At 41.5% G+C, this 27,946-nt stretch overlaps 1 protein-coding gene across 7 annotated transcripts in view; it reads left to right on the forward strand.

The window, feature by feature from the left end:
- ZNF10 (zinc finger protein 10) overlaps positions 1-27,946 on the forward strand; it is a 37,876-nt gene that overhangs the window by 3,251 nt on the left and 6,679 nt on the right. For 3 of the 7 annotated variants that reach the window (XM_078337867.1, XM_009004945.5, XM_078337865.1), the window contains exons 2-4: positions 13,301-13,389; positions 20,790-20,916; positions 21,585-21,680. In XM_078337867.1, coding sequence (XP_078193993.1) covers positions 13,357-13,389; positions 20,790-20,916; positions 21,585-21,680 — 256 coding nt within the window. In that variant the 5' untranslated portion in view covers positions 13,301-13,356. Of the gene's footprint in view, positions 1-13,300; positions 13,390-18,213; positions 18,337-20,789; positions 20,917-21,584; positions 21,681-27,946 lie in introns of all 7 variants that reach the window. The other 4 variants (XM_078337868.1, XM_078337869.1, XM_078337870.1 and 1 more) reach the window with 2 other exon arrangements.

Raw genomic sequence — 27,946 nt, forward strand, 5'->3', positions numbered from 1 at the left:
GTGCCTCTTTGACTTGTAATGAATGTCCAAGAGCATTATTTTTGCCTTTTTCCACACAGTATCTCCTTGCTGCCCCATCCTGTCATTTCCTGTTCAGTATTTTATTATGAAAAATGTTGAGCATACGGCTGAACTGTTTGCAGTGAATACTTATAACCCTTCCCATCTAGACGCTACCATTAATATTTTACTAACACACCCATCTGTCTTCTCTCTTACCCGTCAATTTGTTGTATTTTAAAAATTTATTTCAAGGTAAATTGACATGGGGTACATTTTACCTAAAATCAGAATACATGTGTATTATTAACTAGAATTCTATATTTGATTAGGTTTTTCTTTTGATGTAAAATTTACATAAAATGAAAAGTGCAAATCTTAAGTGTACATTTGCTGAGTTTTGACAGATGCAGAATCTTTGCCTTTTGTATCTTTAAATATATCTTTGCCATGTCTTTTGGCTAGAATTTTAACTTTGTGGCTGCTGGGTCTATTTTGCTGATCATACCTTGCCCTTTGCTGAAGCAAATACTGGTCAAGCCGTTCGGAACTTGAAAAGACCCTTTTCTCTTTGCTAATGAACGTGTTCTTGATGTCCCTAAGTGAAATGTTCCTGACTAGGTCATGCCTGTCATCGTCAGTGCTGGTTAAGTATAGATGGATGTCAGAGTGAAGGGATATGAAGTACTAAGCACCTTGCTAGCCTCTTGCCAGGATGCAGAATGAGAGTGTCCTAATTCTCAAGTGGTTCACTATCTCATAAGGGAGACAGACAAATTTTGGTACTGTACAGCAGTGTCGAAGTGCTAGAATAGGGCATGGGCAGAGTGCTTCGTGTTTACTGACGATGGAACTACTGATTCTCTCTGGGACAGTGGGAAGGCTTCACTTCACAACAAAGATGGCATAAAGTGATCCATAGAGAGTGTGGGGAAGTGTATCGGGAGCTAAATTGAAAAGTATCCAGAACGTAGTTGTGAAACCTGTACACTAAGTGGTTTGACTGGAGCTGTGCTTTGGAACTGCTTGTGCCTCAGATGGTAACTTTCATAGCCTTCTCGCTGATACTTGAAGCTGCTTTTCAGCCCATCTCTACCCTTGAGGCAGACAAAATAATGGCTCCCCAGAGATATCCCAGCACCTGGGAATATTTTACCTTATATTGCAAAATAGAATTTGCAGATGTGATTCAGTTAAGGACTTCAAGGTGGGGAGAGATTACCCCGGATTTTTTCGATGGGCCTAGTGTAACCACAGAGATCCTTAAAAGTGAAAGATAGCCAGGTGCAGTGGTTCACACCTGCAATCCCAGCACTTTGGGATGCCAAGGCAGGTGGATCACAAGGTCAGGAGATCGAGACCATCCTGGCTAACATGGTGAAAACCTGTCTCTACTAAAAATACAAAAAAAAAAATTAGCCAGGCATGGTGACGCGTGCCTGTAGTCTCAGCTTCTCAGGAGGCTGAGGTAGGAGAATTGCTTGAACCCAGGAGGTGGAGGTTGCAGTGAGCCAAGATCACACCACTGCACTCCAGCCTGGGGGACAGAGCAAGACTCTGTCTCAAAAAAAAAAAAAAAAAAAAGTAAAAGAGGTGGGTAGCCAGGCGCAGTGGCTCACGCCTATAATGCCAGCACTTTGGGAGGCCAAGGCGGGCAGATTACCTGAGTCAGGAGTTTGAAACTAGCCTGGCTAACATGATGAAACCCTGTCTCTACTAAAAATACAAAAAAAAATTAGCTGGGTGTGGTGGTGGGCACCTGTAATCCCAGCTACATGGAGGCTGAGGCAAGAGAATTGCTTGAACCTGGGAGGTGGAGGTTGTGATAAGCTGAGATCACACCACTGCACTCCAGCCTGGGTAACAGAGCAAGACTCCATCTCAAAAACAAAACAAAACAAAACAAAACACACACACAAAGGTGGGGGAGAAGAAAGTGAACAATCAGGGAACTCTAATCATGAAAGAAAGGCACAGAGAAATGTATCATTGCTGGCTTTGCAGGTGGAGGAAGGGTCAGGAGCCAAGGAGTGTAGATGGCCCGACACTGGACAGGGCAAGGAAATAGATTCTTATCTAGATCTTCCAGAAGGAACACCGCTCTGCCAACACCTTGATTTTAGCCCACCAGGACCTGTATCAGATTTCTGACCTCCAGAACTCTTATATAATAAATGTGTGTTGTTGAAAAACCACAAAGTTTTGATAATTTCCAGCAATGGGGAACTAATAACAGTCCTCTGTCTTAAGGGTTTACGAAAGCAAAAATGGTCTCCCTTTCTATTCTCTGGCACTATATTCTGACTTTGCTTCAGAAAAAAATGGAATGATTACAAATATTTTTTGTGGCCGCATGTGGTAGAAAATATAGACTTTATTATAACATTCATTTTCACAAACTGAATTACAGTCTTTGTCTCCAAGGAGAATTTACCGTTTGGAGGTGGGAATAAAAATCTCTTCTTTGCAAATGTAAAGCTCACGTTGTGGAATGGCTCCATTCCTCATCCTTGTTCCAGTTTCTCCTTCCCCAGGAAGTTTTGCAGATTTCTCCAACCATGTTCCTTTCTCCATTCTCTTCATGTCCTTGGTTCTACACTTTTTTTTTTTTGAGACGGAGTTTCGCTCTTGTTACCCAGGCTGGAGTGCAATGGCGTGATCTCAGCTCACCGCAACCTCCGCCTCCTGGGTTCAGGCAATTCTCTTTCTCAGCCTCCTGAGTAGCTGGGATTACAGGCACGCGCCACCATGCCCAGCTAATTTTTTGTATTTTTAGTAGAGACGGGGTTTCACCATGTTGACCAGGATGGTCTTGATCTCTTGACCTCATGATCCACCCGCCTCGGCCTCCCAAAGTGCTGGGATTACAGGCGTGAGCCACCACGCCCAGCCAGTTCTACACTTTAAACATCCTTCCATGGTTACAGTCTGTTTGAGGGAGGGAAATTATTCTCACATTTGCGTTCCTAACATATTCAAGAGAGCTTCTCAGATTCGGGACACTCAATCACTCTTGATAGCTACTTGAATGCCTTTTGATCTTAGTGTGCACATACAGAATTGTCTTTTGCCTTTCATGGGTCTGCCTTGTCTTACTGGGAAGATTATTGGATCTCAGGGCATCCAGACTGCATCTCATCTTTTGTTCCTACACAGCAGTGACCAAAGAGTAAGTTGGGCTCCAAACTCTTCACTGTGAGGTGGAGAAAGGGCATTGCTCTCTGAATACCAAGATCCATTATGCTGCTGCAGCCCAAACAGGAAATAAGTAATGCTGGGCTTCATTAGGCAGAGGATTGGAAACAGCTTTTCTCTGTGGGGTTGCAGTGTTCCAGGACTTCATTGTATGAACTGAGCCTACCTTGCTGTCTCAGCTCTGGAGGCTCTTCACTTCACTCTGCTCGTGTCATCCACTCCTGTGTGTCTCAGACTTCCTCTCATTACCCAAACAGCATAGCTTCTTAAAATGTCAGTATCCTACCCGTTGTTCTCTTGGATCCTTTATATCCTTATTCTCACTACTTCTGTTCTTGGAGGTTCTCCTCAAATCTGTCAGCTCCTTCCTTAACTCATGTCTATACCAAAACTAGATCCTGTTATTGATTGGACACATTTCTCTCATTAGGCATTCTGACTTCCCTTGCTGCGCAGTGCCTGTACACATAGAAATTCCAGCCCAGAATCACTGCACAGTGTGCCTTTTCTTCTGTCCAGGCAGCGAGTTCTGTTTGAGGAAATCACAGCTAGGCAGACTGGTGTGACAGACATGCTCTCTGTAACTTCAGCTTGTCTTTTGTCAGCAGCTTTTGATAGTTTGTCACGGCATGGCCCAAACCTTTCTCACTGTCCTCGGTGATCATAGACACCTGCTGTTCACCTCATTGTTAGTATATAGCCTTGCTTTCTTTTTTGACTCACATTATTATTGAACTGCCTGCCAATTGTCAACATCCCACCTATCCTGACTTCCAGGAGGTAGGAGAAAATAAAGCATTCTTCTTCCTTTACAAGGCTGATGCCTCTATAGAGATTTGACCCCATCCTTTCTGCCTTCTCTCTCCCCTGCTTCCAACTCCCTTGTCTATTAAGTGCTTCCTCTGTTTTTAGTCTCCACTCTGACCCCACCACCTCTTCTAGCTGCCCTTTCTCTTCCTTCTCCACTTCCAAATTTTCATTCCTGTTGTGGAATTTGCCTGCTGTTTCCACCAGTGAATTGAAACTGATCTTCTCAAATTATTGGTGAAGGCTTATCTAACCTATCCAATACCTTTCGATTCTTAATTTATCTAACTCTATTTTGATCTACCCATCCTTGAAATTTTATATATCTTAGATCTCTTTTTATCTGGTGGTTCTCTGCTTCCTTTTTGGGCTTCTCTTTCATTGGCTTCCCAAATGTTGATTTTTCTCTATAATCTAATCCTGGTCCTACAGTTTATTTTACTCTTCAAGTTCTCCATGGTTGGTTTTATGCCATGGTTTCATCTGATAATGCCATTACCTAGCATTATTGAATATTACTATTTCTTAGTAAGCTTTATTTGAAATATGTCACAGGGTTGTTGACAATAATATATTATCTCGCTTAGACTCCTTTATCTGTCTGCTTCACCTATATCTTATAGCAGGAGATATAGTTACTCTTAAATATGTAACAAAAGACCATCCTCCTCCCCAAACGGTTGCCCTGTTTGAGTATATAGCCAGGCAGCTCGAGTGGATACAGACAGAATAGAAATATGGAGGGCAGGCCGGGCGCGGTGGCTCACGCCTGTAATCCCAGCACTTTGGGAGGCCGAGGTGGGTGGATCATGAGGTCAAGAGATCGAGACCATCCTGGTCAACATGGTGAAACCCCGTCTCTACTAAAAATACAAAAAATTTGCTGGGCATGGTAGCGCGTGCCTGTAATCCCAGCTACTCAGGAGGCTGAGGCAGGAGAATTGCTTGAACCCAGAAGGCGGAGGTTGCGGTGAGCCGAGATCGTGCCATTGTACTCCAGTCTGGGTAACAACAGCGAAACTCTGTCTCGGAAAAAAAAAAAAGAAATATGGAGGGCAGATGATGTACACCTGGATAACCCTCACATATAAATATAGCCTCCTAGATGCCGCCTCTCTATGGCCTGTGCTCATGTGGCCTACTCACTGTGTTCAAAACCAATCCCATCATTCCTGTAGTACCTAACTCTTCTGATACTGTTCTCCATTTAGTCACACAGAAACCTGAGAGTCATGTAAAGCCACTAACCCTTTCTCATACCTACATTCAGTCAAATTCCAAGACATACTGATCACACTCAAATCTGCTTGTTCTCCATTTCTACCATTGTGGCCCTAATTTGTGTTCCCAAATCTTCTGGATTAAAGTATTAGCTTCCTACCTAGTTTCTTTGCTACTATTATATCTTCTGCTAGTCCATTACACAGCTACCCCGAGAAGGCACTAATACTGTTTCCTGGCTTACAACATTTAGGAAGGAGTCCACATTTCTGAGGATAGCATTCTTGGCTGTCTGTGACCTAGATCTGGCCTTGCACACCTCTGGCCTTGTTTCTTTTTATTCCTTGTCCTACCCTATACCCACTAGCAGTATTGAACTTCTTCCCCTTACACATCATCTTCTCAGGCTCTGCCTTTGCTTGCGGTGTTCCCCAACCTCCCTTACCTACCAAACCAGCTCTGACACTCAGCCCATTCCTCCCTGAAACCATTAGGCTGTGTTAGATACCACTTTCTATGCTCCCATGACCCCTTGTGCATTGCTGTTATTATAGCATTGATCAAACTCTAGTGTAAATGTGTGTTTTCAGTTTCTTCAACTAGTCTCAGCTGCTTGAGGTAAGGGACAAATGCCTTATTCTCATTTTTTTTTTTTTTTTAAATTGAGACGGAGTTTCGCTCTTGTTACCCAGGCTGGAGTGCAATGGCGCGATCTTGGCTCACCGCAACCTCCGCCTCCTGGGTTCAGGCAATTCTCCTGCCTCAGCCTCCTGAGTAGCTGGGATTACAGACACATGCCACCATGCCCAGCTAATTTTTTGTATTTTTAGTAGAAACGGGGTTTCACCATGTTGACCAGGATGGTCTCGATCTCTTGACCTCGTGATCCACCTGCCTCGGCCTCCCAAAGTGCTGGGATTACAGGTGTGAGCCACCGCGCCTGGCCTGATTCACATTTCTATCCCCAGGGCCTGGTACAGAGCCAGGAACATAAGTGTTGGGTAATGATTTATTAAAATGGCAGAAGTTCCAAATCTATACCACTAAGGTAGTCATCAGCTTCTCAGCTGTTTCTCCAAAGATAAACAAAAACTTATCCTCGTATCCCTGCTCTGAGAATGACTGTGACGCTTCAGAGAAGTAAGTTTTGGCCAGTCACATAAAAGGATCCTTTGTGATGGATCTGATTACCTTGAAAATGGTAGAAACCAAGAATTAAATAAATTAAGTAATGGTTTACATCAGTGGTTCTCAACCTTGGCTGTACATTCATTTGACTCAGGTGGGAGCTCTTTTAAAAAAAAAAAAAAGCTTAACACCTTTTCAGATAATTAGAATCTCTTAGTATGGGACCCAGGTATCAATAATTTCTAAACATACTTGGCAATTCCAGTGTGCAGCCAGAGTTTAAAACCACTGGGTTAGATAAAAGCTTGAGTGAGTTATCTAGAAGTAGCAGTTAAGGGAAATTAGAATTGTGTGAGACCTATTGCAAGCTATTTATATTTATATAATGGCAGTCATTAGAATGGACCTTACATGTGTGTCTAAACCAGAGGCCTTACTGTATTTTGTTTTTTTTAATGAGGTCCTACTGAAAATTTATTAGTGACCAGAAAATTTGAGACCCTGTCTCAAAAAAAAAAAAAAAGGTGGGTCCTGTGGCTCACACCTGTAGTTTTAGCTGCTGGAGAGGCTGCAGTGGGAGGATCACTTGAGTCCAGGAGTTTGAGGCTGCAGTAACCTCCCTAGGCTGCCAGTTCTATTTCCTGATACGTCATTTGATTAACAGCATCTCATTATATTGACTTGGAATTGACTTCTTTGTGACTCTACACTTATGTCCTAATCCTGTTCTGTGGAACAATTCAGAATAAATATTATTCTGAGGATAGGATGTGCAAATGTGTGAAAACTATTTCCTTGCTTCCTTTAATTTCTTTTTCAGGCTGAATATTTTCAGTTACTTCAGCCTTCACTTATCTTGAAAAGCAAGCTCTATGAGGGAAGGGCCCATGTCTGAATGATGGCTGCTACTCTATTCTTAGACCTTTGAATAGTACTTGGCATATTTTAAGTACTCAGTTAATGTCTTGTGTAAAAAGGGATGAATAAAGGAACCATCTGGGTTCATTCACCTCTTTATCCTGCCAACTATGGCATTCTGATTCCTTAAAAGGAACCTTGTACTCCTGGGATAATACCCATATATAGTACGTATAGCATCCACTTGCATATCTTAGTTCCCTCAAATAGTATGTCATTGCTGTTATTGTCAGCTAAAATTTGTGACTGATCTTTACTTATATTGCTAGGGAAAGGATTAAAAACAGGGTAAGGACAGAGACCTGTACCTGATATCAGAGACCTCTCTTTGGTCAGCTAATTGTGGATCTCTCTTGCTGTACTTTAATTCGGTTATTGTTGCTTCTTCTTTTGGTGGCTGTGGGAGCAAAGAGTAAGAAACACTAAAACTTCCTGGAGAGGCTGGCACAGTAACTCATGCCTGTAATCCCAGCACTTCGGAAGGCCAAGGCAGGCAGATCGCAAGGTCAGGAGATCAAGACCATTCTGGTCAACATGGTGAAACCCCATCTCTACTAAAATACAAAAAATTAGTCGGGCGTGGTGGCACATGCCTGTAGTCCCATCTACTCAGGAGGCTGAGGCAGGGGAATCATTTGAACCCAGAAGGTGGGAGGTTGCAGTGAGCTGAGATCGCACCAGTGCACTCCAGCCTGGCGACAGAGCAAGACTGTCAAAAACAAACAAACAAAACTTCCTGGAGAAATTAGGTAATGACATACAAAGGGATGATGTTTGATCTTGCAACATGGGTTAGGTTTTACCAAGAGATGAGAAGAGGAAGAACATATCTGGCATAGAAATAGCATGGATGAAGATGTTCAGGCAATTCAAGTGGTTCAGCATGACTATAGGGAAGAGTGTGGTAGTTTGATGAAACATTTAAGGCCTGTGAGGTAGAAAAGGCACAATCACAGAGGAACCTAAATCTGTGCCATGGACGTAGTCCATTTTCCTGTATGTATTGGGAGACCAAAAAGGAATTTTAAACAGGGAGTGAAACTTTTGTGTTTTCCAGAGACGATGTTGCTGCCAACACTCATTGGAGTTGGAGACTAACCAAAGAAGCCAAGTAGGAGGTCTCTGGGTCAAGCATCATGAGGGCCTGAATCAGGGCCATGGCAGTGGGAGTTGGAAGAGATGGATGGTAGACATATAAGGGGCACTTTGCAGGTTTTAGTGACTGGATGTTAAAAAGAAACCCTATGAAGACGCTGGTTGGGCGCAGTGGCTTATGTCTGTACTTTGAGCACTTTGGGAGGCCAAAACATGAGGACTGCTGGAGGCTAGGAGTTCTAAACTAGCCTGGGTAACATAATGAGACCCCTATCTCTGCAAGAAAATTTTCTTCAATTAGCCAGGCTGGGCATGGTGGCTCACACCTGTAATACCAGAACTTTGGGAGGCCAAGGCAGGAGGATTGCTTGAGCCCAAGACTTTGAGACCAGCCTGGGCAACATAGTGAGACCCTGTCTCTACAAAAATGTGAAGATTAGCTGGGCATGATGGCATGTGCCTGTGGCCCTAGCTACTTAGGAGGCTGAGGCAGGAGGATCACTTGAGCCCAGGATTTTTAGGCCTTGGTAAGCTATGATCTTGCCGCCACACTCCAGCCTGGGTGACAAGAATTAGACCTCAGCTTTGAAAAGAAAGACACTTGTGTTACTGGGACACTAGATATCTTTTTTTTTTAATTTAAATAAATCTTACCATGTGTCAGGCACCATTCTATGTTTTACAAATACTCTCATTTAATTCCCATAATAGCCCTATGAGGTCAATACTATTTTATCCCTCTTGGTCTTGAAAAATCACAGTTTAATGTATTTTGTCTGTTTTGTTGTTGTAAGAGGGTAATTCCATCCTCTCATATTCCATCTTGGCTGGAAGCAGAAGTCTATTAACATGGCATTTTAAATTTATTTTAAATTTAGATTTTTTAATTTTCCTTTCTTTGAATACTGAGTTTGACTATTCATATGTTTACATTTGCTTTTCTTTTGTACTTTGTTCCTTTATTTTGTTTGCTGTGTCTTCTGAAGATTTAAGGATTTCCTTTGCAATTTTATGCACAGTCACATAAGTAAAAGCAATCTTACAGCCTCTTACAGAGATGTAAGTTGAGCGTCTTACAGCAGGAGAATTCTGGAGATCTACAAAGGGTCTTCCTCAAGTATTCAGCAGAGTGCAGATCAGTACATACATGTGAGGAAACTAATTGAGCCAGGGAAAGCGTCCTCTAAAAGATTATTGGGAACAGTACCTGTTGTTCACACAGGTCTGGGAAAAGTGCCTATTCCCACCAGCCAGACTGGAAAACTCTTCCAATTCCTGGAGCATTGGATAGGTTGTGTCTACCCAATCAGTGTCTTTCAAGAAGGTCTTGCTTCAGTAATGGGAGATAATTAGCCCTATACTAGGCGCTGCTTAATCTGTCTCACAAGTTGTAAAAGTAAGACCTAAAAGGATCAACCTGTTTCCAAGTAACCTAACTACATCCTAAAACAAAGCTTACGGAAACTTACAGTAATATAAAAACACCCAGAATCTAATATGATAGCATTCGCGGTATCTGGCATCCAACCAAAGTTCATCAAGCATGCAGAGAGAACAAAACGTGGCCCATAGTAAACTCGTCAAAAACTTAACATGGATATTACTATTACCAGAGGAGAGCAGTGAAACATTAGTTATAACTCTGTTTCATATTGCGGAGAAGGTAAATGCAGCAAGAGAAAGTATTTAAAAACAACAACAACAACAAGTTGAGATTCTAGGGAGGAAACCTATGTTCTCTGAAATGAAAATACCTCAGGTTAACAGCAGACTAGATTTGCAGAAGAAAAGTTGGGTGAACTTGAAGGCATAGCAGTAAAACTGTCCAAAATGAAATACAGAGAGAAAAAAGAAACCAGAAAAAAAGGAGAGAACTTCAGTAAGTGAATAGCATCAGGTAGCCTATCATATGAGTAATTGGAGTTCCTGAAGAAGAAAGTAAAGGAGAGACGGAGAAATATATGAAGAAATAATGGCTGGAAATGTCAAAACTTAATGAAACTATAAACCCACAAATCCAAGAAGCTCAAGGAACCCTAAATACAAGAAACATGAAAAATATACCAAGGAAAATAATCATCAGATTACTCAAATCAATAAAAGAGAAAATCTCAAAAGCATCTAGAAGGGAAGTACATGCTATATACAGAGGAATAAGGAATTACATTGGATTTCTTACCAGAAATAAGGCATCTAAGAAGAGTGGAGCTGTAGCTATAAAGTGCCGAAAGGAAAAAGCTGTCTACCTATTAAATAGAATTACACATTCAGGAAAAAACATCTTTCATCAACAAAGGTAACTCAACCTATAGAGTGGGAGAAACTGGGTGCTCTGGCTCATGCATGTAATCCCAGCATATTGGGGGGCTGAGGTAAGTGCATCACCTGAGGTCAGGAGTTTGAGACCAGCCTGGCCAACATGGTGAAACCCCATCTCTACTAAAAAATACAAAAAACTAGCTGGATGCAGTGGTGCACACCTGTAATCCTAGTTACTCGGGAGGCTGAGGCATGAGAATCGTTGAACCTGGGAGGTGGTGGTTGGCAGCGAGCCGAGATCGAGCCTCTGCACTCCAGCCTCAGTAACAGTGACTGTGTCTCAAAAAAAAAAAAAAAAAAATAGAGTGGGAGAAACTATTCACAAATCATGTAGCTGGTAAGGGTTTAATATCTAGAATATACACAGAACTCCTACAACTCAACAATATACACAACCCAATTGTAAACATGGGCAAAGGACTTGACGTTTCTGTAAAGAAGATATACAAATGGCCAGTAGCACATGAAAATATGCTCATCATCATTAGTCATTAGGGAAATGTAAATAGAAACTACAGTGAGATGTCAATCCCAACTGGGATGGCTATAATTTAAAAAAATACAATAATAAATGTTTGGCAAGGATGTAGAGAAATTAGAATATGCATATATTGCTGGTGTGAATGTAAAAATGATGCAGCCACTATGGAAAACAGTTTGGTGATTCCTCAAAAAGCTAAAATAAAGCCATATGACCCAGCTGTTTCAGTCCTAGGTGTATACCCAAAGGAATTGAATGTAGGAAATCAAACAGATACTTGTATGTCAATGCTCATGGCAGCATTATTCATAGTAACCAAAAGATGGAAACAAGTTGTTCATCAACAGATGGATAAACAAAATGTAGTATGTACACAATGGAATATTCTTTTGTCATTTAAAAAGAGTGAGATTCTGGTACATGTTAAACATTGAAAAATGTGTACTAAGTGAAATAAGCCAGAGGGCAAATATTGTATGGTTCTCCTTATATGACCTAAGTAGAAGACGCAAATTCAGAATGTAGGTGAGACAGAACCTAGATCAGGGTTTCCAAGGAAACAAGGGAGAATACGGGGTTATTACTGAGTGGGTGCCAGAGCTTCTGTTGGGAGTGATGGAAAAGTTTTGGAATTACATAGTGGTGATGGTTGCACGGCACTGTGAATGTAATTAATGCCGCTGAATTGGATACCTAAAAACAATTAAAATGACAAAAAATGGCCGGATGCCGTGGCTCATGCCTGTAATCCTAACACTTTGGGAGGCTGAGTCGGTCAGATCATGAGGTCAAGAGATCAAGACCATCCTGGCCAACATTGTGAAACCCCATCTCTACTAAAAATACAAAAATTAGCTGGGTGTGGTGGCGTGCGCCTGTAGTCCCAGCTACTTCGGAGGCTGAGGCAGGAGAATTGCTTGAACCTGGGAGGTAGAGGTTGGGGTGAGCTGAGATGGCACCATTGCACTCCAGCCTGGGCAACAAGAGTGAAACTCCATTTCAAAAAAAAAAAAGATGAAAAATTTATTTCACAATAATTTAAAAAATTATATAATATACCAAAATCCACAGAATACACACTTTAAATGGGTGAATTTTACCTTATGTGCGTTATATCTCAATAAGGCTGTTTAAAAAAAAAATGAAACCAAAGGCACAAAAAAGAGTTTGTCAGCTATAGAAAACCTGAAAGAATTTATCACCAGGAGACCCCCATTATAAGAAATGTTAAAGAATATGCATTAGGGAGAAAGGAAATCAAACCAAATGGAAATCTGGATCTACACAAATGAATGAACAGCACTGGCTGGTAACTATACAACATTTTTCCTTAATATTTAAATTATCTTTAAAAGGTAATTGGCTATGTTGGTTTATATTCCTGTATAGCATATTAGCACAGACTTGGCAGCTTTAAACAGCACTCCCTTTTTATCAACTCTGTTGGTCAGAAGCAGTGCAAGCACAGCATGGCTGGGTTCTCTGCTCACGGTATCCAAAGGCTGAATTCAAGGTGTCACCTGGACTGAGTTCTCATCTGGAGGCTATGGGGGAAAATTCAGTTTCAAGGTCACTCTTCTTGGCAGAATTTAGTTCCTTGAGGCTGCAGGACTGAGGTCCCTGCTTCCCAGCTGGATTTCAGCTGGTGCTGCTCTTCACTGCTGGAGACTGCCACGTTCCTCATGCTGCACCTTCCATCTTCCAGACAGACAGTGATGGTGTGTCACATTTTTCTTGGGCTTTGATATCTGATTTCTGTTCTGTGACCAGCTGGAGATAACACTTGTTTTTTTAATCTGTAAAGTGAGACTATTAGATTAGGTCAGGTTATTTTTTTTTTCCTCAAAAAAAAAAAAGGAAGATTTGTAATGATAGGATCATTCAATTCTAAAGCTTCAAATTCCTCTGGCATGGAACTCCAGAGATTAAGGGGTAAAAATGCAATTTATGTAGCTCTTCTCTTCCTAATCTTGAGGAGCTCCAGGCACTGTAGATTTGCTTACAGAATGTCTCTGACGTTCCTCTGTGTAGCGGGTGTTTGTGTCATACCCAGCTGATATGAGGAAATTTAGGCTGACAATTTAGGGAGCTTCCTAGTGATAGCAAACTTAACTTATGTTTCTTTCTTTTTTCCAGCTTTGTCTCCTCAGCACTCTCCTGCCACTCAAGGAAGTATCAAGAACAAGGAGGGCATGGATGCTAAGTCACTAACTGCCTGGTCCCAGGTAAGCCGGGCTTTCTTTTCCCAGTTTCCAGCTAGGAATTCCTTTTTGCTTTAGTTCCTTTGCCCAAGAACTTCAGAAACTATATCTTCTCCAGGAGACTACAGTTAGGTATTTTGTTTGCTTTATTTATAGTTGTTGTTTTCTTTCCTTTAATACAAAAGAAACACAACACAAGTTTAGCAGTAACCCATCGGTGAGAATCAAGTGAGGTGACATCAGACTTCTTTCCCAAAAGATGAGAGAACTGGGAATGTCGATGCCTCTTTATAGTTTCTCTCGGGCCTGACTGTCCTGGGTGTGGTGCTTACTGCATTAATTCCTCCATGGGGAACCCTGTTTGGAGGAACTCAGGGACAAGTTACATAGTTAAGGGTTACTGCAACCAAGGTGTGTAGAACTCTGAGAACAGAACCTCTGGGAGCAGTGTGGCCTGGGGACATCTAGGCTGAGAGACTGGTTCTTGTGCCTATTCAGCTTCTTCCTCTGGAGGGTCCATCATGCAGATGTTGACAGGTGATCTGGGGAAGGAAGGTGAGACTGGAGCCAAGGTTCCCTGGCCTGTCTGGAGGGCTCACCCCCTGCCTGGAGTGCTCTGGGCAGGTGTTTGGCATGTGCATTTAACACAAGGACATTTAAATAGTTTAAAGGTTCCGAAGAAAACTTGTTGAAATGACATTTATGCCAACACATTAAGGGTATCTTGTGATTTTCCATATAAATATGAGAGAACTGCATTTGTGAAGGCCCAGACTTTTGAGAGGGCGTGCCTTGTTTGAGCTAAAAGCAGTTTAGTGCAGCCCTAACACAGAACCAAGAGGGGAATATGGGCAGTGTGGACCTTCTAGGCCTGTTTGGCTCTGACTGCAACACAGATGTGTTTGCATGGGGCTAATGAGACTCCTCAGAGAAGAGTACACATGATAACAAGGCCAACAAGAATTGAAACAAATACCAAGAGATAACGGACAAGGCTGGTAGAGATGATGAGCTTGTGAAGGAGGCTGAGCCGGTCTTCTGCGAGTTAAGATGAAAACCGAATGTGTACAGTACAGGGAAAGATGGTTTTGCGGGAAGGAGAACATGGCTAAAGTGTAACATGCTGCGAGAAGCTGTGCTCTATTGACTAAAAAAATGAGTTAGGGAGGGGACAGATCACAGTGGGCTTTGGTCTTTCCCTCTCTTTTATTATAGAAATTTAAAAATATATACAAAATAAAATAGTAGAATAATAGAAAATAGGACAGAATGGAATGAAATTAGTGTTATATTTAAAATGGACTGGGGCTAATACAAGAAAAAGATCAACAACTTGTGCTGACCAAAACATTCAGAAACAGGTATTTGCAAACAGTTATTACTTTACAGCTTTATTCATATGAGGTAAAGGCATTTAAAAAACAATAAACAACACAATTCAGGTTAATGGTTACTTCCAGCAAAGAGCAAGAAGCACACAAGAGATTTCGAAAGCATGTGAAAATGTACTTAGGCTGTCTACCTTGCTGGAATGTCTGCACTTGCCGGACTGCAGCGGACAGCTTCTCATCTCTGTCTTCTTTAATGCAGCATTGTACTTTTGTGTAAGTATGTATGATACTGTGAGGCAGACGGTAGTTTACACCTAAGAGAACTGATCATGGTGAAGTTAAATAAACAAGCATCATCCAATCCAAAATTTAAGGTGTACAGGCTGGGTGTGGTGGCTCACAGCTGTAATCCCAGCACTTTGGGAGGCTGAGATGGTCAGATCACCTGAGGTCGGCAGTTTGAGACCAGCCTGGCCAACATGGTGAAACCCTGTCTCTCTTAAAAATATGAAGATTAGTCAGGCATGGTGGCATGTGCCTGTAGTCCCAGCTACTCGGGAGTCTGAGGCAGGAGAATTTCTTGAACCCGAGAGGCGGAGGTTGTAGTGGGCTGAGATCATGCCATTGCACTCCAGCCCAGAATCAGAGCAAAACTCCATCTCAAAAAAAAAAAAAAAAAAAAAAATTAGGGTGTACAAATTTGACTGCAGGTCCGCCAGATTTCAAATCCAGTTCTCGACTAACATCTTATGCACCTTCCCTTTCAGTGGTGTCCCCATGACACACTTTGTCTCTGTATTTACAATAAAAATGCAATGTATTACTTAGGGGAATGCTAAAAGCACCAGGCTAGAAATCAGATAGCCACTTAAGTTAAAACTGAGCAGGCTTCTTAGAAACAGTGAACACCACTACTGCACTTGACTAGTCTTAAAAAAAAGAAAAAAAGGAACACTGAACACTAGTGAATGAGTCAAGGACTAGTGGAAAGTGGCAGGCGCACTTAAATTCAGTAATACAAGAATGAGGTGTGAGAAGAGTGTCATCACCATTAGCCTGAAGGGATGAGAACAGGGACAGGTTCTGGAAACCAGACTTGCAGTTCACAGAGGCTATTACCATCTGTCAAGGGAATGTCCCTCCATCACATCACCTCTGTTGTACTGGGGCAACTTTCTTGCCATAACCAGCTGGTGATCTCCATTGGTGAAATAAATCGGAAAGGCAGAGGACAAGAGAAACCTTCGGTAGAATCCATACAGCTCACCCTCCCTGGGCACAGAGCAGGGTGGGAGAGGAAACCTGGAGGGAAGGAGAGAAGATATCCAGCTTACAGGTCTTGGAGAACATCCCATTTTAAATATTTTTATTTATGTTTACAGTATTAAATTTACAGCTCTGTGATTTTTGATGGATTTACAGCTCTGTGATTTTTGACAGATACATAGTTGTGTAGCCACCACTTCATTCAGGATACAGAGCAGGCTAGGCACGGTGGCTCATGCCTGTAATCCTAGCACTTTAGGAGGCTGAGGCGGGTGGATCACCTGAGGTCAGGAGTGTGACACCAGCTTGGCCAACACGGCAAAACCCCGTCTCTACTGAAAATACAAAAATTAGCCAGGTGTGGTATTGGGCACCTATAATCCCAGCTACCTGGAGGCTGAGGCAGGAGAATCGCTTGAACCTGGTGGATGGAGGTTGGAGTGAGCTGGGATCCTACCACTTCACTCCAGCCTGGGCCAAAGAGTGAAACTCTGTCTCAAAAAAAAAAACAAGTTAAGGGGCAAACCCATGATCCTAGAATTCCCCATATGCAGCCGCTTTGTAGATTGTGCTTACTCCCTCTCCTGCCCCTTGCCGCCGCTGATCTACTGATTTTACCTTTTCCAGAATGTCATATAAATGGGGTCAATTTATATGTAAGTTTTTTTATAATTTTGCCAATTATAAATAAAGCCCTTTATCAGGTTTGCACATTTGCGTAAATGTTTTTGTGTAGACATAAATTTTCATAGTCAGGTATTTAGCTAAGGGAGTCATAGGTGTGTGCCAAGAGTATGTTTAACGTAATGAAAAATATGCAAGTTTTCCAAAGCAGTTATAGCATTTTTGCATTCCCACAGTAATATGTGGGAATGGCAGTTATTCTGCATACTCACCAACACTTGGTATCATACAGTTTAAAAGTGTACCCGTTCTAATAACTGTCTTATAGTATCTCACTGTCATTCTAACTTGCATTTCCCTAATAAATAATGACATTGAGCATCATTTGCTTATTTATTACCTACTACCTTTACCCTTCTTTGGTGAAATGTTTAGTTTAGTCTTTTGCTGATTTTTCAAACTAGTCTGTTTTCTTATTGAATTTTGAGAGTTCTCTCTACCTTATACATAGAAGTCCTTTGTCAGATAATGTGATCTGCAAATATTATTTCCTAGTCTCTGGCTTGTCTTTTCATTCTCCTAGCAATGTCTTTTGAAGGGAAAAAAGGTTTTAGTTTTGATGAAATTCACTTTGTCAATTTTCAATTTGTTCCTTTTTTTTTTCTTTTCTTGGAGACAGAGTCTTACTCTCTCACTTAGGCTGTAGGGCAATGGTGTGATCTTGGCTTACTGCAACCTCTGCCTCTTGTGTTCAAGAGATTCTCATGCCTCAGCCTCCCGAGTAGCTGGGATTACAGGCATGCACCACCATAGCCAACTAATTTTTGTATATTTAGTAGAGATGGGGTTTCACCATATTGGCCAGGCTGGTCTCGAACTCTTGACCTGAGGTGATCCTCCTGCCTCGGCCTCCTAAAGTGCTGGGATTACTGGCATGAGCCGCCATGCCTGGCCTATCAATTTGTTCTTTTATGGATTATGCTTTTGGTGTTATTGCTAGAAACCCTCTGAATAACTCAAGATGACAAATATTTTCTCACATATTTTCTTATAGAAGTTTTTTTTTCCTTTTAGACAGAGTCTTGCTTTGTTGCCAGGCTGGAGTACAGTGACACGACCTCAGCTCACTGCAACTTCCATGTCCTGGGTTCAAACGATTCTCCTGCCTCAGCCTCCCAAGTAGCTACGACTATAGGTGCAAGCCACCATGCCCAGCTAATTTTTGTATTTTTAGTAGAGATGGGGTTTCACCATGTTGGCCAGGATGGTCTCCATCTCTTGACCTCGTGATCCACCCACCTCAGCCTCCCAAAGTGCTGGGATTACAGGCGTGAGCCACTGCACCCAGCCTTCTTATAGAAGTTTTATAAATTTTTATGTTACGTTTTTGATCTATTTAGGATTATTAAATTTTTTTGGCAGATTGACACACTTATCAGTATGTAATATCCCTCTTTATCTCTGCTAATGTTCTTTGTTCTGAAATCTATGTTGTCTGACACTAATATAGCCACTCTAGCTTTCATGATTAGTGTTTCCATAGTATATATGTTTCTGTCCTTTTACTTTTAACCTCTCTAGTTTGTTATATTCAAGTATTCAATGTTGTTTTCTTTTCTTTTTTGAGATGGAATTTCGCTCTTGTTGCCCAGGCTGGAGTACAATGGCATGATCTTGGCTCACCACAACCTCCGCCTCCCCAGTTCAAGTGATTCTCCTGCCTCGGCCTCCCGAGTAGCTGGGATTACAGGCATGTACCATCATACCTGGCTAATTTTGTATTTTTAGTAGAGTTGGGGTTTCTCCACATTGGTCAGGCTGGTCTCGAACTCCTGACCTCAGGTGATCCACCTGCCTTGACCTCCCAAAGTGTTAGGATTACAGGCATGAGCCACTGCACATCGCCCAATGTTGTTTTCTTTTAGGTAGCAGATAGTTAGGTTTGTGGTTTGTTTATTTGTTTGTTTGTTTTGAGGCAGGGTCTCACTGCTGCTCAGGCTGGAGTGCAGTGTTGATATCACAGCTCACTGCAGTCTGGCTCAAACTCCTGGCCTCAAGTGATCCTACCATCTATCTCCCCAGTAGCTATGACTACAGGCATGAGGCACCACATCTGGTTAATTCTTAAATTTTTTGTAGACACGCCATGTTGCCCAGGCTGGTCTGAAACTCCTGGGCTCAAGGCTTGTGGTTTTTGTTGCCTTTTTTTATTTTGTGTGTGTGTGTGTGTGTGTGTGTGTGTGTGTGTGTGTGTGTGTGTGTTGAGACAGGTTCTCGCTCTGTTGGCCAGGCTGGAGTACAGTGGTGTGATCACAGCTCATTGCAACCTCTGCCTCCTAGATTCAAGTCATCCTCTCTTCTCAGCCTCCTGAATAGCTGGGCACATGCCACCACATCCAGCTATTTTTTTGTTTCTCTTGTAGAGACAGGGTTTTGCCGTGTTGCCAGGTTGGTCTTGAACTCTTGAACTCAAGTGATCCGCCTCCCTCAGCCTCCCAAAGTGCTGAGATTACAAGTGTGAGCTGCAGTACTTGGCTGCTTTTTTTTCTTAACATAGTTTGGTGACCTGTTTTTAAATTATGTTTAGACCATTTCTGTTTAATGGTATTATTGGTACAATTGGATTTAAGTGTGTTATTTTATTATATGTTTTTATGTTTTCCTCCTTACTTTATTGCCTTTAGTTGAATTATTTGAATATTTTTTAGTATTTCACTTAATATCTTGGTTTTTTAGTTTTATTTTTGAATCTTTTAATATTCACTGTAGGGATTAGAATTTACATACCTAATCTTTTATAGTCCACTTAGAGTTAACTTTTACCACTTCAAGTAAAATCTCAAAGCCTTACAACATATGGGTTCCTTTACATTCCTCTTTTTGTGCTAAAGTTGTATGTATATTGAAAAACTTCACCGGAAAATGTTTCAGGTCTTTCTTTCAACTGCTTTATGTATTTTTGAAGAATTTAAGAGAAGAAAACAAATATATTTACCCATTTATCTGCTCTTTCTGTTATTCATATTCCATTTCTGAGATTTCAGGTTGTATATTGAAAAACTTCACCAGAGAGTGTTTCAGGTCTTTCTTTCAACTGTTCTCTGCATTTTTGCAGAATATAAGAGAAGAAAACAAATGTATTTACCCAATATCTACTGTTTTATTGTTCATCTTCCGTTTCTGAGACTTCAGGTTGTATATCGAAAAACTTCACCAGAAAGTGTTACAGATCTTTTTTTCAAATGTTCCGTGTGTTTTCGAAGAGTTTAAGAGAAGAAAACAAATCTATTATGTTTACCCAGATATCTGCTGTTTTTGTTATTCATCGCCCTTTTCTGAGATTTCAGGTTTCTCTCTGGTATCGTTTTCCTTCTGCCTGAAGAACTTTCCTTCAGCACATCTTCTATAGCAGACCTGCTGGCCACAAATTCTGTGATAGTTCATTTGAGAATATATTTTGCATCATTTTGAAAGATACTTTCACTGGATGTAGAAATTCTGGTTTGTCTGTTCTTTCAGCATTTATAAACATTATTCCACTGTCTTCTCACCGTCATGGTCTTTGGTGAGAGACCCTCAGTCACTCAGATGGGTTTTTCTCTGTATATAAATCAATACTTACTTTTGATGTGGCTGATAAGGTCCTTGCATCTTTCTCCTGTTTCTTTGTCAAATTGTGTTGCTAATATAATCTCCCAACTCGTCCATATGTTTTCAGTGCCTACAAATGGTGATGAAAAATGTTTTGGATAATTATTTTAAGTTACAAAACATGGCTAGGGTGGTAAATCTCTTAAGCATTAAGGTGTACTTGAACTCAATACTTTTTTCACCTCTTTTAGTGGCCCTTGAATTAGGTTCTTTATTTTACATAGTGTAAAAGTGGGTTCACTTTTTTGGAGAATGGATGATTCCCTCTGCCATAGCTGTTTAAAATTTAATTTAAATAAAAATGCTTATGACAGTTTTTTTTTTTTAACCTAAAGTATAACATAAAGCTTGTTTTTACACAGCAGGTATCTAATAGCCCTTCCTTTTAAGACTTGACCAGAATAAACACTACTCACTCCTGGAATAAACTATAGTCCATCCACTTTGCCTGCCTCAGTGCTATCAACTTAATTTATCTTCCTGTTAGTGATCAGGAAAGAGGGACAGCAAAGATGCATATCTAGTGCAATGCAAATGTGTTTGATGTTGTAGACACTGGTGACCTTCAAGGATGTATTTGTGGACTTCACCAGGGAGGAGTGGAAGCTGCTGGACACTGCTCAGCAGATCGTGTACAGAAATGTGATGTTGGAGAACTATAAGAACCTGGTTTCCTTGGGTAAGACTAACTCTGTTTTTGAAGATTTTGGTTCTCCATTGATCCAAAGGTACAGAGACCCTGAAGCATTCAGAGTACAGGCTTGGGATTCAGAGACCTAATTTCTTAATTTCTTTGAGGCATAGAATAGGGTTTTTTTACTCTAGCTTTTGTGGAAAACTTAATGTATTGAAGTTCTAAAAATGCCTCTTTATCAAGTTTTCCTGCCTCTGAAAACTCTTGTTTTTTTTTTTTTTTTTTTGAGATGGAGTCTCACTCTATCCCCCTGGCTGGAGTGCAATGGTGCGGTCTCGGCTCGCTGCAACCTCCGCCTCCCAGGTTCAAGTGATTCTCCTGCCTCAGCCTCCTGAGTAGCTGGGATTACAGGTGCCTGCCACCATACCAGGCTAATTTTTGCATTTTTTTTTTTTTTTTTAGTAGAGACGGGGTTTCACCATGTTGGCCAGGCTGGTCTTGAACTTCTGACCTTGTGATCCACCCACCTTGGCCTCCCAAAGTGCTGGGATTACAGGCATGAGCCACTGCACCCGACACCTCTGTCAACTCTTTAGAGTCCCCGCCAGTCCTGCAGAGGGTTGAGGGGTCAGGTTGAATCTGAGATGTTTATTTGTGCCTACCCCAGAGCTCCCGTGACTCTCACCCCATTCTTTGTCTTTCACTGTGAACAGGTTATCAGCTTACTAAGCCAGATGTGATCCTCCGGTTGGAGAAAGGAGAAGAGCCCTGGGTGGTGGAGAGAGGGATTCACCAAGAGACCCATCCTGGTGAGGACCAGACAAGAGTTGTCATAGGCAGCAGCCCAGATGAGCTGTGAGGCGCTAGAACTTCTGGAGATAGTGCTCACTGGCCCTCTTCACAGGTCCTTCTTCCTGGGAAGACTGAGTTTGTCTGACCCCTATTTTCCCACTGCCAGTCTTCTCTTTGTATTCCATTTGCATTCAGAGACAAAGGTTTCTCTCTCTGTTGACATGCTTGGTTTCGGCCCTTGCACATGTTGCTCTCCTGATTATTACCATGGACCCTAGCATCTTGTGCTCTCGTTTTTCATAGAATCACTTCTTGCATATTTGCTCTTCTTCTTTCATGTGGCCCCTTCCCACAACTCAGTTCTCTGTGCAAGCTTTAGAGTGGGACTCTACTCTACTTAGCACCTACTTCTTTTTTGAGAGTTTATTTTCTGCCAGGTAGAAAACTGCTGCAGAGAGTTCATGAATTCCTGTTGCCTCAACTCTCCTTCCTTTATTTCCAGAATGGCTCATAGAAACTACACCTGTTTTTCCCACTATACTTTAGTGTTTTGTTTTTTTTGTTTTTGAGATGGCGTTTCATTCAATCCCCCAGGCTGGAGTGCAGTGTGGCGTGATCTCAGCTCACTGCAACCTCCGCCTCTCAGGTTCAAGCGATTCTCCTGCCTAAGCCTCCCGAGTAGCTGGGATTACAGGTGTGCCACCATGTCCAGCTAATTTTTTTTTTGAGAGAGGGTCTCGCTCTTGTTTCCCAGGCTGGAGTGCAATGGCGCAATCTTGGCTCACCACAACCTTGGCCTCCTGGGTTCAAGCTATTCTCCTGTCTCAGCCTCCTGAGTAGCTGGGATCGCAGGCATGCACCACCACGCCTGGCCAATTTTTATATTTTTAGTAGAGACAGGGTTACTCCACGTTGGTCAGATTAGTCTTGAACTCTCGACCTCAAGTGATCACTTGCCTTGGCCTCCCAAAGTGCTGGGATTACAGGCATGAGCCACTACACCTGGCCTAATTTTTGTATTTTTAGGAGAGATGGAGTTTCACCATATTGGCCAGACTGGTCTTGAACTCCTGATCTCCAGTGATCTGCCCGCCTTGACCTCCCAAAATACTGGGATTACAGGCATGAGCCACTGTGCCCAGCCTCTATCTAGTTCTTTATTTAATGTTTTAAAAATTTATTTCTAGGCCGGGCATGGTGGCTCATGCCTGTAATCCCAGCACTTTGGGAGGCCTAGGTGAGCAGATCACCTGAGGTCAGGAGATCAAGACCAGCCTGGCAAATATGGCAAAATCCCGTATCTACTAAGAATACAAAAATTAGCTGGATGTGGTAACATGTGCCTTAGTCCCAGCTACTCATGAAGCTGAGGCAGAAGAATCACTTTAACCTGGGAGGTGGAAGTAACTGTAAGTTGAGATTGTGCTACTGCTCTCTAGCATTCCACCCTGGGCAACAGAGCAAGACTCTGTCTAAAAAAAAAAAAAATATATATATATATACACACACACACACACACACACACATTATTTCTATCTCATTTTAATGTTAGTATCTCTAAAATGCAAATTATCCTGTAGCTTTCAAACATAATTCTTTCCCAAACTCCCCTGTGTATATCTAAGCACAGGGAAAGGGAGCCTTCTAGGTTAAAAGACAGAAAGTTGTCCTTCAGCTTCCCACTCTTTTGTTCTCAACAAGTGATCTTTTTCCCAGTTTTTTTTTCTAAGCTCAATACTCTGACATCCTTCTCCTTCCTCATCCATCTCAGATGTTGCTGCTTCTCATGCAGAACGGCTGGGATGCACCACGTGGGCTTATCCAGAACGTGGAGCTCTGAAGCCCAGTGCAGTCTGTTCACATCAGAATAACAAGTAGTCATGTGTGTCTTTTCCTTTGATACCTAGTATACATACGTATCAGGCATTTCCCTGCATCTCACACTTTAAGTGTGATGTAAATCAAATCTGTCTGAGTCTTACTTGTCCTATAATTTAGCCTCAAGTTCTTTCCCATGAAGCCTTTTATGATTCCTCATTAGGTACTGGCCTCTTCCTTTTCTGAACTGCCACTTAGTTTAAATCTCTACTTCGAAATCTTATCATATGCTCTTTTTTACTTTTTAATATTTGCCAGTGTAGGTGATTGTATCAAAATGCCCTCTCAAAGCAAGCCTTTCAGCTGCCTTGGGACTGTGGGAGGAAGTATTGTTATATTTCCTTTATTACTTTCTTTCTTTTCTATTTTGTCCATCCAGCAAGCTTTCCTGAATGTCTGTTGACAAGTATCCAAAAATAACAATTAATTTTATTTTATTTTTTAAAAATTTTTTATTGCATTTTAGGTTTTGGGGTACATGAGCAGAACATGCATGACAGTTGCATAGGTACACACATGGCAGTGTGTTTTGCTTCCTTTCTCCCCTTCACCCACATTTGGCATTTCTCCCCAGGCTATCCCTCCCCACCTCCCCCTCCCACTGGCCCTCCCCTTTTCCCCACAATAGACCCCGGTGTTTAGTACTCCCCTCCCTGTGTCCATGTGTTCTCATTTTTCATCATCCGCCTATGAGTGAGAATATGCGGTGTTTCATTTTCTGTTTTTGTGTCAGTTTGCTGAGAATGATGTTCTCCAGATTCATCCATGTCCCTACAAACGACACGAACTCATCATTTCTGATTGCTGCATAATATTCCATGGTGTATATGTGCCACATTTTTCCAATCCAGTCTATCGTCAATGGGCATTTTGGTTGATTCCAGGTCTTTGCTATTGTAAAGAGTGCTGCAATGAACATTCGTGTGCATGTGTCCTTATAGTAGAATGATTTATAGTCCTTTGGATATATACCCAGTAATGGGATTGCTGGGTCAAATGGAATTTCTATTTCTAAGGCCTTGAGGAATCGCCACACTGTCTTCCACAATGGTTGAACTAATATACACTCCCACCAACAGTGTAAAAGTGTTCCTTTTTCTCCACATCCTCTCCAGCATCTGTTGTCTCCAGATTATTTAATGATCGCCATTCTAACTGGCGTGAGATGGTATCTCAATGTGGTTTTGATTTGCATCTCTCTGATGACCAGTGACGATGAGCATTTATTCATGTGATTGTTGGCCTCATATATGTCTTCTTTCGTAAAGTGTCTGTTCATATCCTTTGCCCACTTTTGAATGGGCTTGTTTGTTTTTTTCCTGTAAATCTGTTTGAGTTCTTTGTAAATTCTGGATATCAGCCCTTTGTCAGATGGGTAAACTGCAAAAATTTTTCCCCATTCTGTTGGTTGCCGATTCACTCTAGTGACTGTTTCTTTTGCCGTGCAGAAGCTGTGGAGTTTGATTAGGTCCCATTTGTCTATTTTGGCTTTTGTTGCCAATGCTTTTGGTGTTTTGTTCATGAAGTCCTTGCCTACTCCTATGTCCTGGATAGTTTTGCCTAGATTTCCTTCTAGGGTTTTTATGGTGCCAGGTCTTATGTTTAAGTCTTTAATCCATCTGGAGTTAATTTTAGTGTAAGGTGTCAGGAAGGGGTCCAGTTTCTGCTTTCTGCACATGGCTAGCCAGTTTTCCCAACACCATTTGTTAAAGAGGGAATCCTTTCCCCATTGCTTGTTTTTGTCAGGTTTATCAAAGATTGTATGGTTGTAGATATGTTGTGTTGCCTCTGGTGCCTCTTTTTTGTTCCATTGGTCTATATCTCTGTTTTGGTACCAGTACCATGCTGTTTTGATTACTGTAGCCTTGTAGTATAGTTTGAAATCCGGTAGTGTGATGCCCCCCGCTGTATTCTTTTTGCTTAGAATTGACTTGGCTATGCGGGCTCTCTTTTGGTTCCATATGAAGTTCGTGGTGGTTTTTTCCAGTTCTGTGAAGAAAGTCAATGGTAGCTTGATGGGGATAGCGTTGATTCTGTAAATTACTTTGGGCAGTATAGCCATTCTCACAATATTAATTCTTCCTAACCATGAACATGGAATGTTTCTCCATCTGTTTGTGTCCTCTCTGATTTCGTTGAGCAGTGGTTTGTAGTTCTCCTTGAAGAGGTCCCTTACGTTCCTTGTGAGTTGTATTCCAAGGTATTTTATTCTTTTTGTAGCAATTGTGAATGGCAGTTCGTTCTTGATTTGGCTTTCTTTAAGTCTGTTATTGGTGTAGACGAATGCTTGTGATTTTTGCACATTGATTTTATATCCTGAGACTTTGCTGAAGTTGCTTATCAGTTTCAGGAGTTTTTGGGCAGAGGCGATGGGGTCTTCTAGGTATACTATCATGTCGTCTGCAAATAGAGACAATTTGGCTTCCACCTTTCCTATTTGAATACCCTTTATTTCTTTTTCTTGCCTGATTACTCTGGCTTGAACTTCCAGTACTATATTGAATAGGAGTGGTGAAAGAGGGCATCCTTGTCTAGTGCCGGATTTCAAAGGGAATGCTTCCAGTTTTTGCCCATTCAGTATGATATTGGCTGTTGGTTTGTCATAAATAGCTTTTATTACTTTGAGATACGTTCCATCGATACCGAGTTTATTGAGGGTTTTTAGCATAAAGGGCTGTTGAATTTTGTCAAATGTCTTCTCTTTGTCAATTGAGATAATCATGTGGTTTTTATTTTTGGTTCTGTTTATGTGGTGAATTACGTTTATAGACTTGCGTATGTTGAACCAGCCTTGCATCCCCGGGATGAATCCTACTTGATCGTGATGAATAAGTTTTTTGATTTGCTGTTGCAATCGGCTTGCCAATATTTTATTGAAGATTTTTGCATCTATGTTCATCCTGGATATTGGCCTGAAGTTTTCTTTTCTTGTTCGGTCTCTGCCGGGTTTTGGTATCAGGATGATGTTGGTCTCATAAAATGATTTGGGAAGGATTCCCTCTTTTTGGATTATTTGGAATAGTTTCAGAAGGAATGGTACCAGCTCCTCTTTGTGTGTCTGGTAGAATTTGGCTGTGAACCCGTCTGGACCTGGGCTTCTTTTATGTGGTAGGCTCTTAATTGCTGCCGCAACTTCTGCCCTTGTTATTGATCTATTCATAGTTTCAGCTTCCTCCTGGTTTAGGCTTGGGAGGACACAGGAGTCCAGGAATTTATCCATTTCCTCCAGGTTTACTAGTTTATGTGCATAGAGTTGTTTGTAATATTATCTGATGATGGTTTGAATTTCTGTGGATTCTGTGGTGATTTCCCCTTTATCGTTTTTTATTGCATCTATTTGGTTGTTCTCTCTTTTCTTTTTAATCAATCTGGCTAGTGGTCTGTCTATTTTGTTGATCTTTTCAAAAAACCAGCTCTTTGATTTATTGATTTTTTGAAGGGTTTTTCGTGTCTCAATCTCCTTCAGTTCAGCTCTGATCTTAGTTATTTCTTGTCTTCTGCTGGGTTTTGAGTTTTTTTGATCTTGCTCCTCTAGCTCTTTCAATTTTGACGATAGGGTGTCAATTTTGGATCTCTCCATTCTCCTCATATGGGCACTTATTGCTATATACTTTCCTCTAGAGACTGCTTTAAATGTGTCCCAGAGATTCTGGCACTTGTGTCTTCGTTCTCATTGGTTTTGAAGAACTTCTTTATTTCTGCCTTCATTTCATTGTTTACCCAGTCAACATTCAAGAGCCAGTTGTTCAGTTTCCATGAAGCTGTGCGGTTCTGGGTAGGTTTCTGAATTCTGAGTTCTAACTTGATTGCACTATGGTCTGAGAGGCTGTTTGTTATGATTTCAGTTGTTTTGCATTTGCTGAGGAGTGCTTTACTTCCAATTATGTGGTCAATTTTAGAGTAGGTGTGATGTGGTGTTGAGAAGAAAGTATATTCTGTGGATTTGGGGTGGAGAGTTCTGTACATGTCTATCAGGTTTGCTTGCTCCAGGTCTGAGTTGAAGCCCTGGATATCCTTGTTGATTTTCTGTCTGGTTGATCTGTCTAATATTGACAGTGGAGTGTTAAAGTCTCCCATTATTATTGTGTGGGAGTCTAAGTCTCTTTGTAAGTCACTAAGAACTTGCCTTATGTATCTGGGTGCTCCTGCATTGGGTCCATATATGTTTAGGATCGTTAGCTCTTCTTGTTGTATCGATCCTTTTACCATTATGTAATGGCCTTCTTTGTCTCTTTTGATCTTTGTTGCTTTAAAGTCTATTTTATCAGAGATGAGAATTGCAACTCCTGCTTTTTTTTGCTCTCCATTTGCTTGGTAAATCTTCCTGCATCTCTTTATTTTGAGCCTTTGTGTATCCTTGCATGTGAGATGGGTTTCCTGGATACAGCAGACCGATGGGTTTTGG

The sequence above is a fragment of the Callithrix jacchus genome, chromosome 9, assembly GCF_049354715.1.
Source record: "Callithrix jacchus isolate 240 chromosome 9, calJac240_pri, whole genome shotgun sequence".
NCBI lineage: Eukaryota > Metazoa > Chordata > Mammalia > Primates > Cebidae > Callithrix > Callithrix jacchus.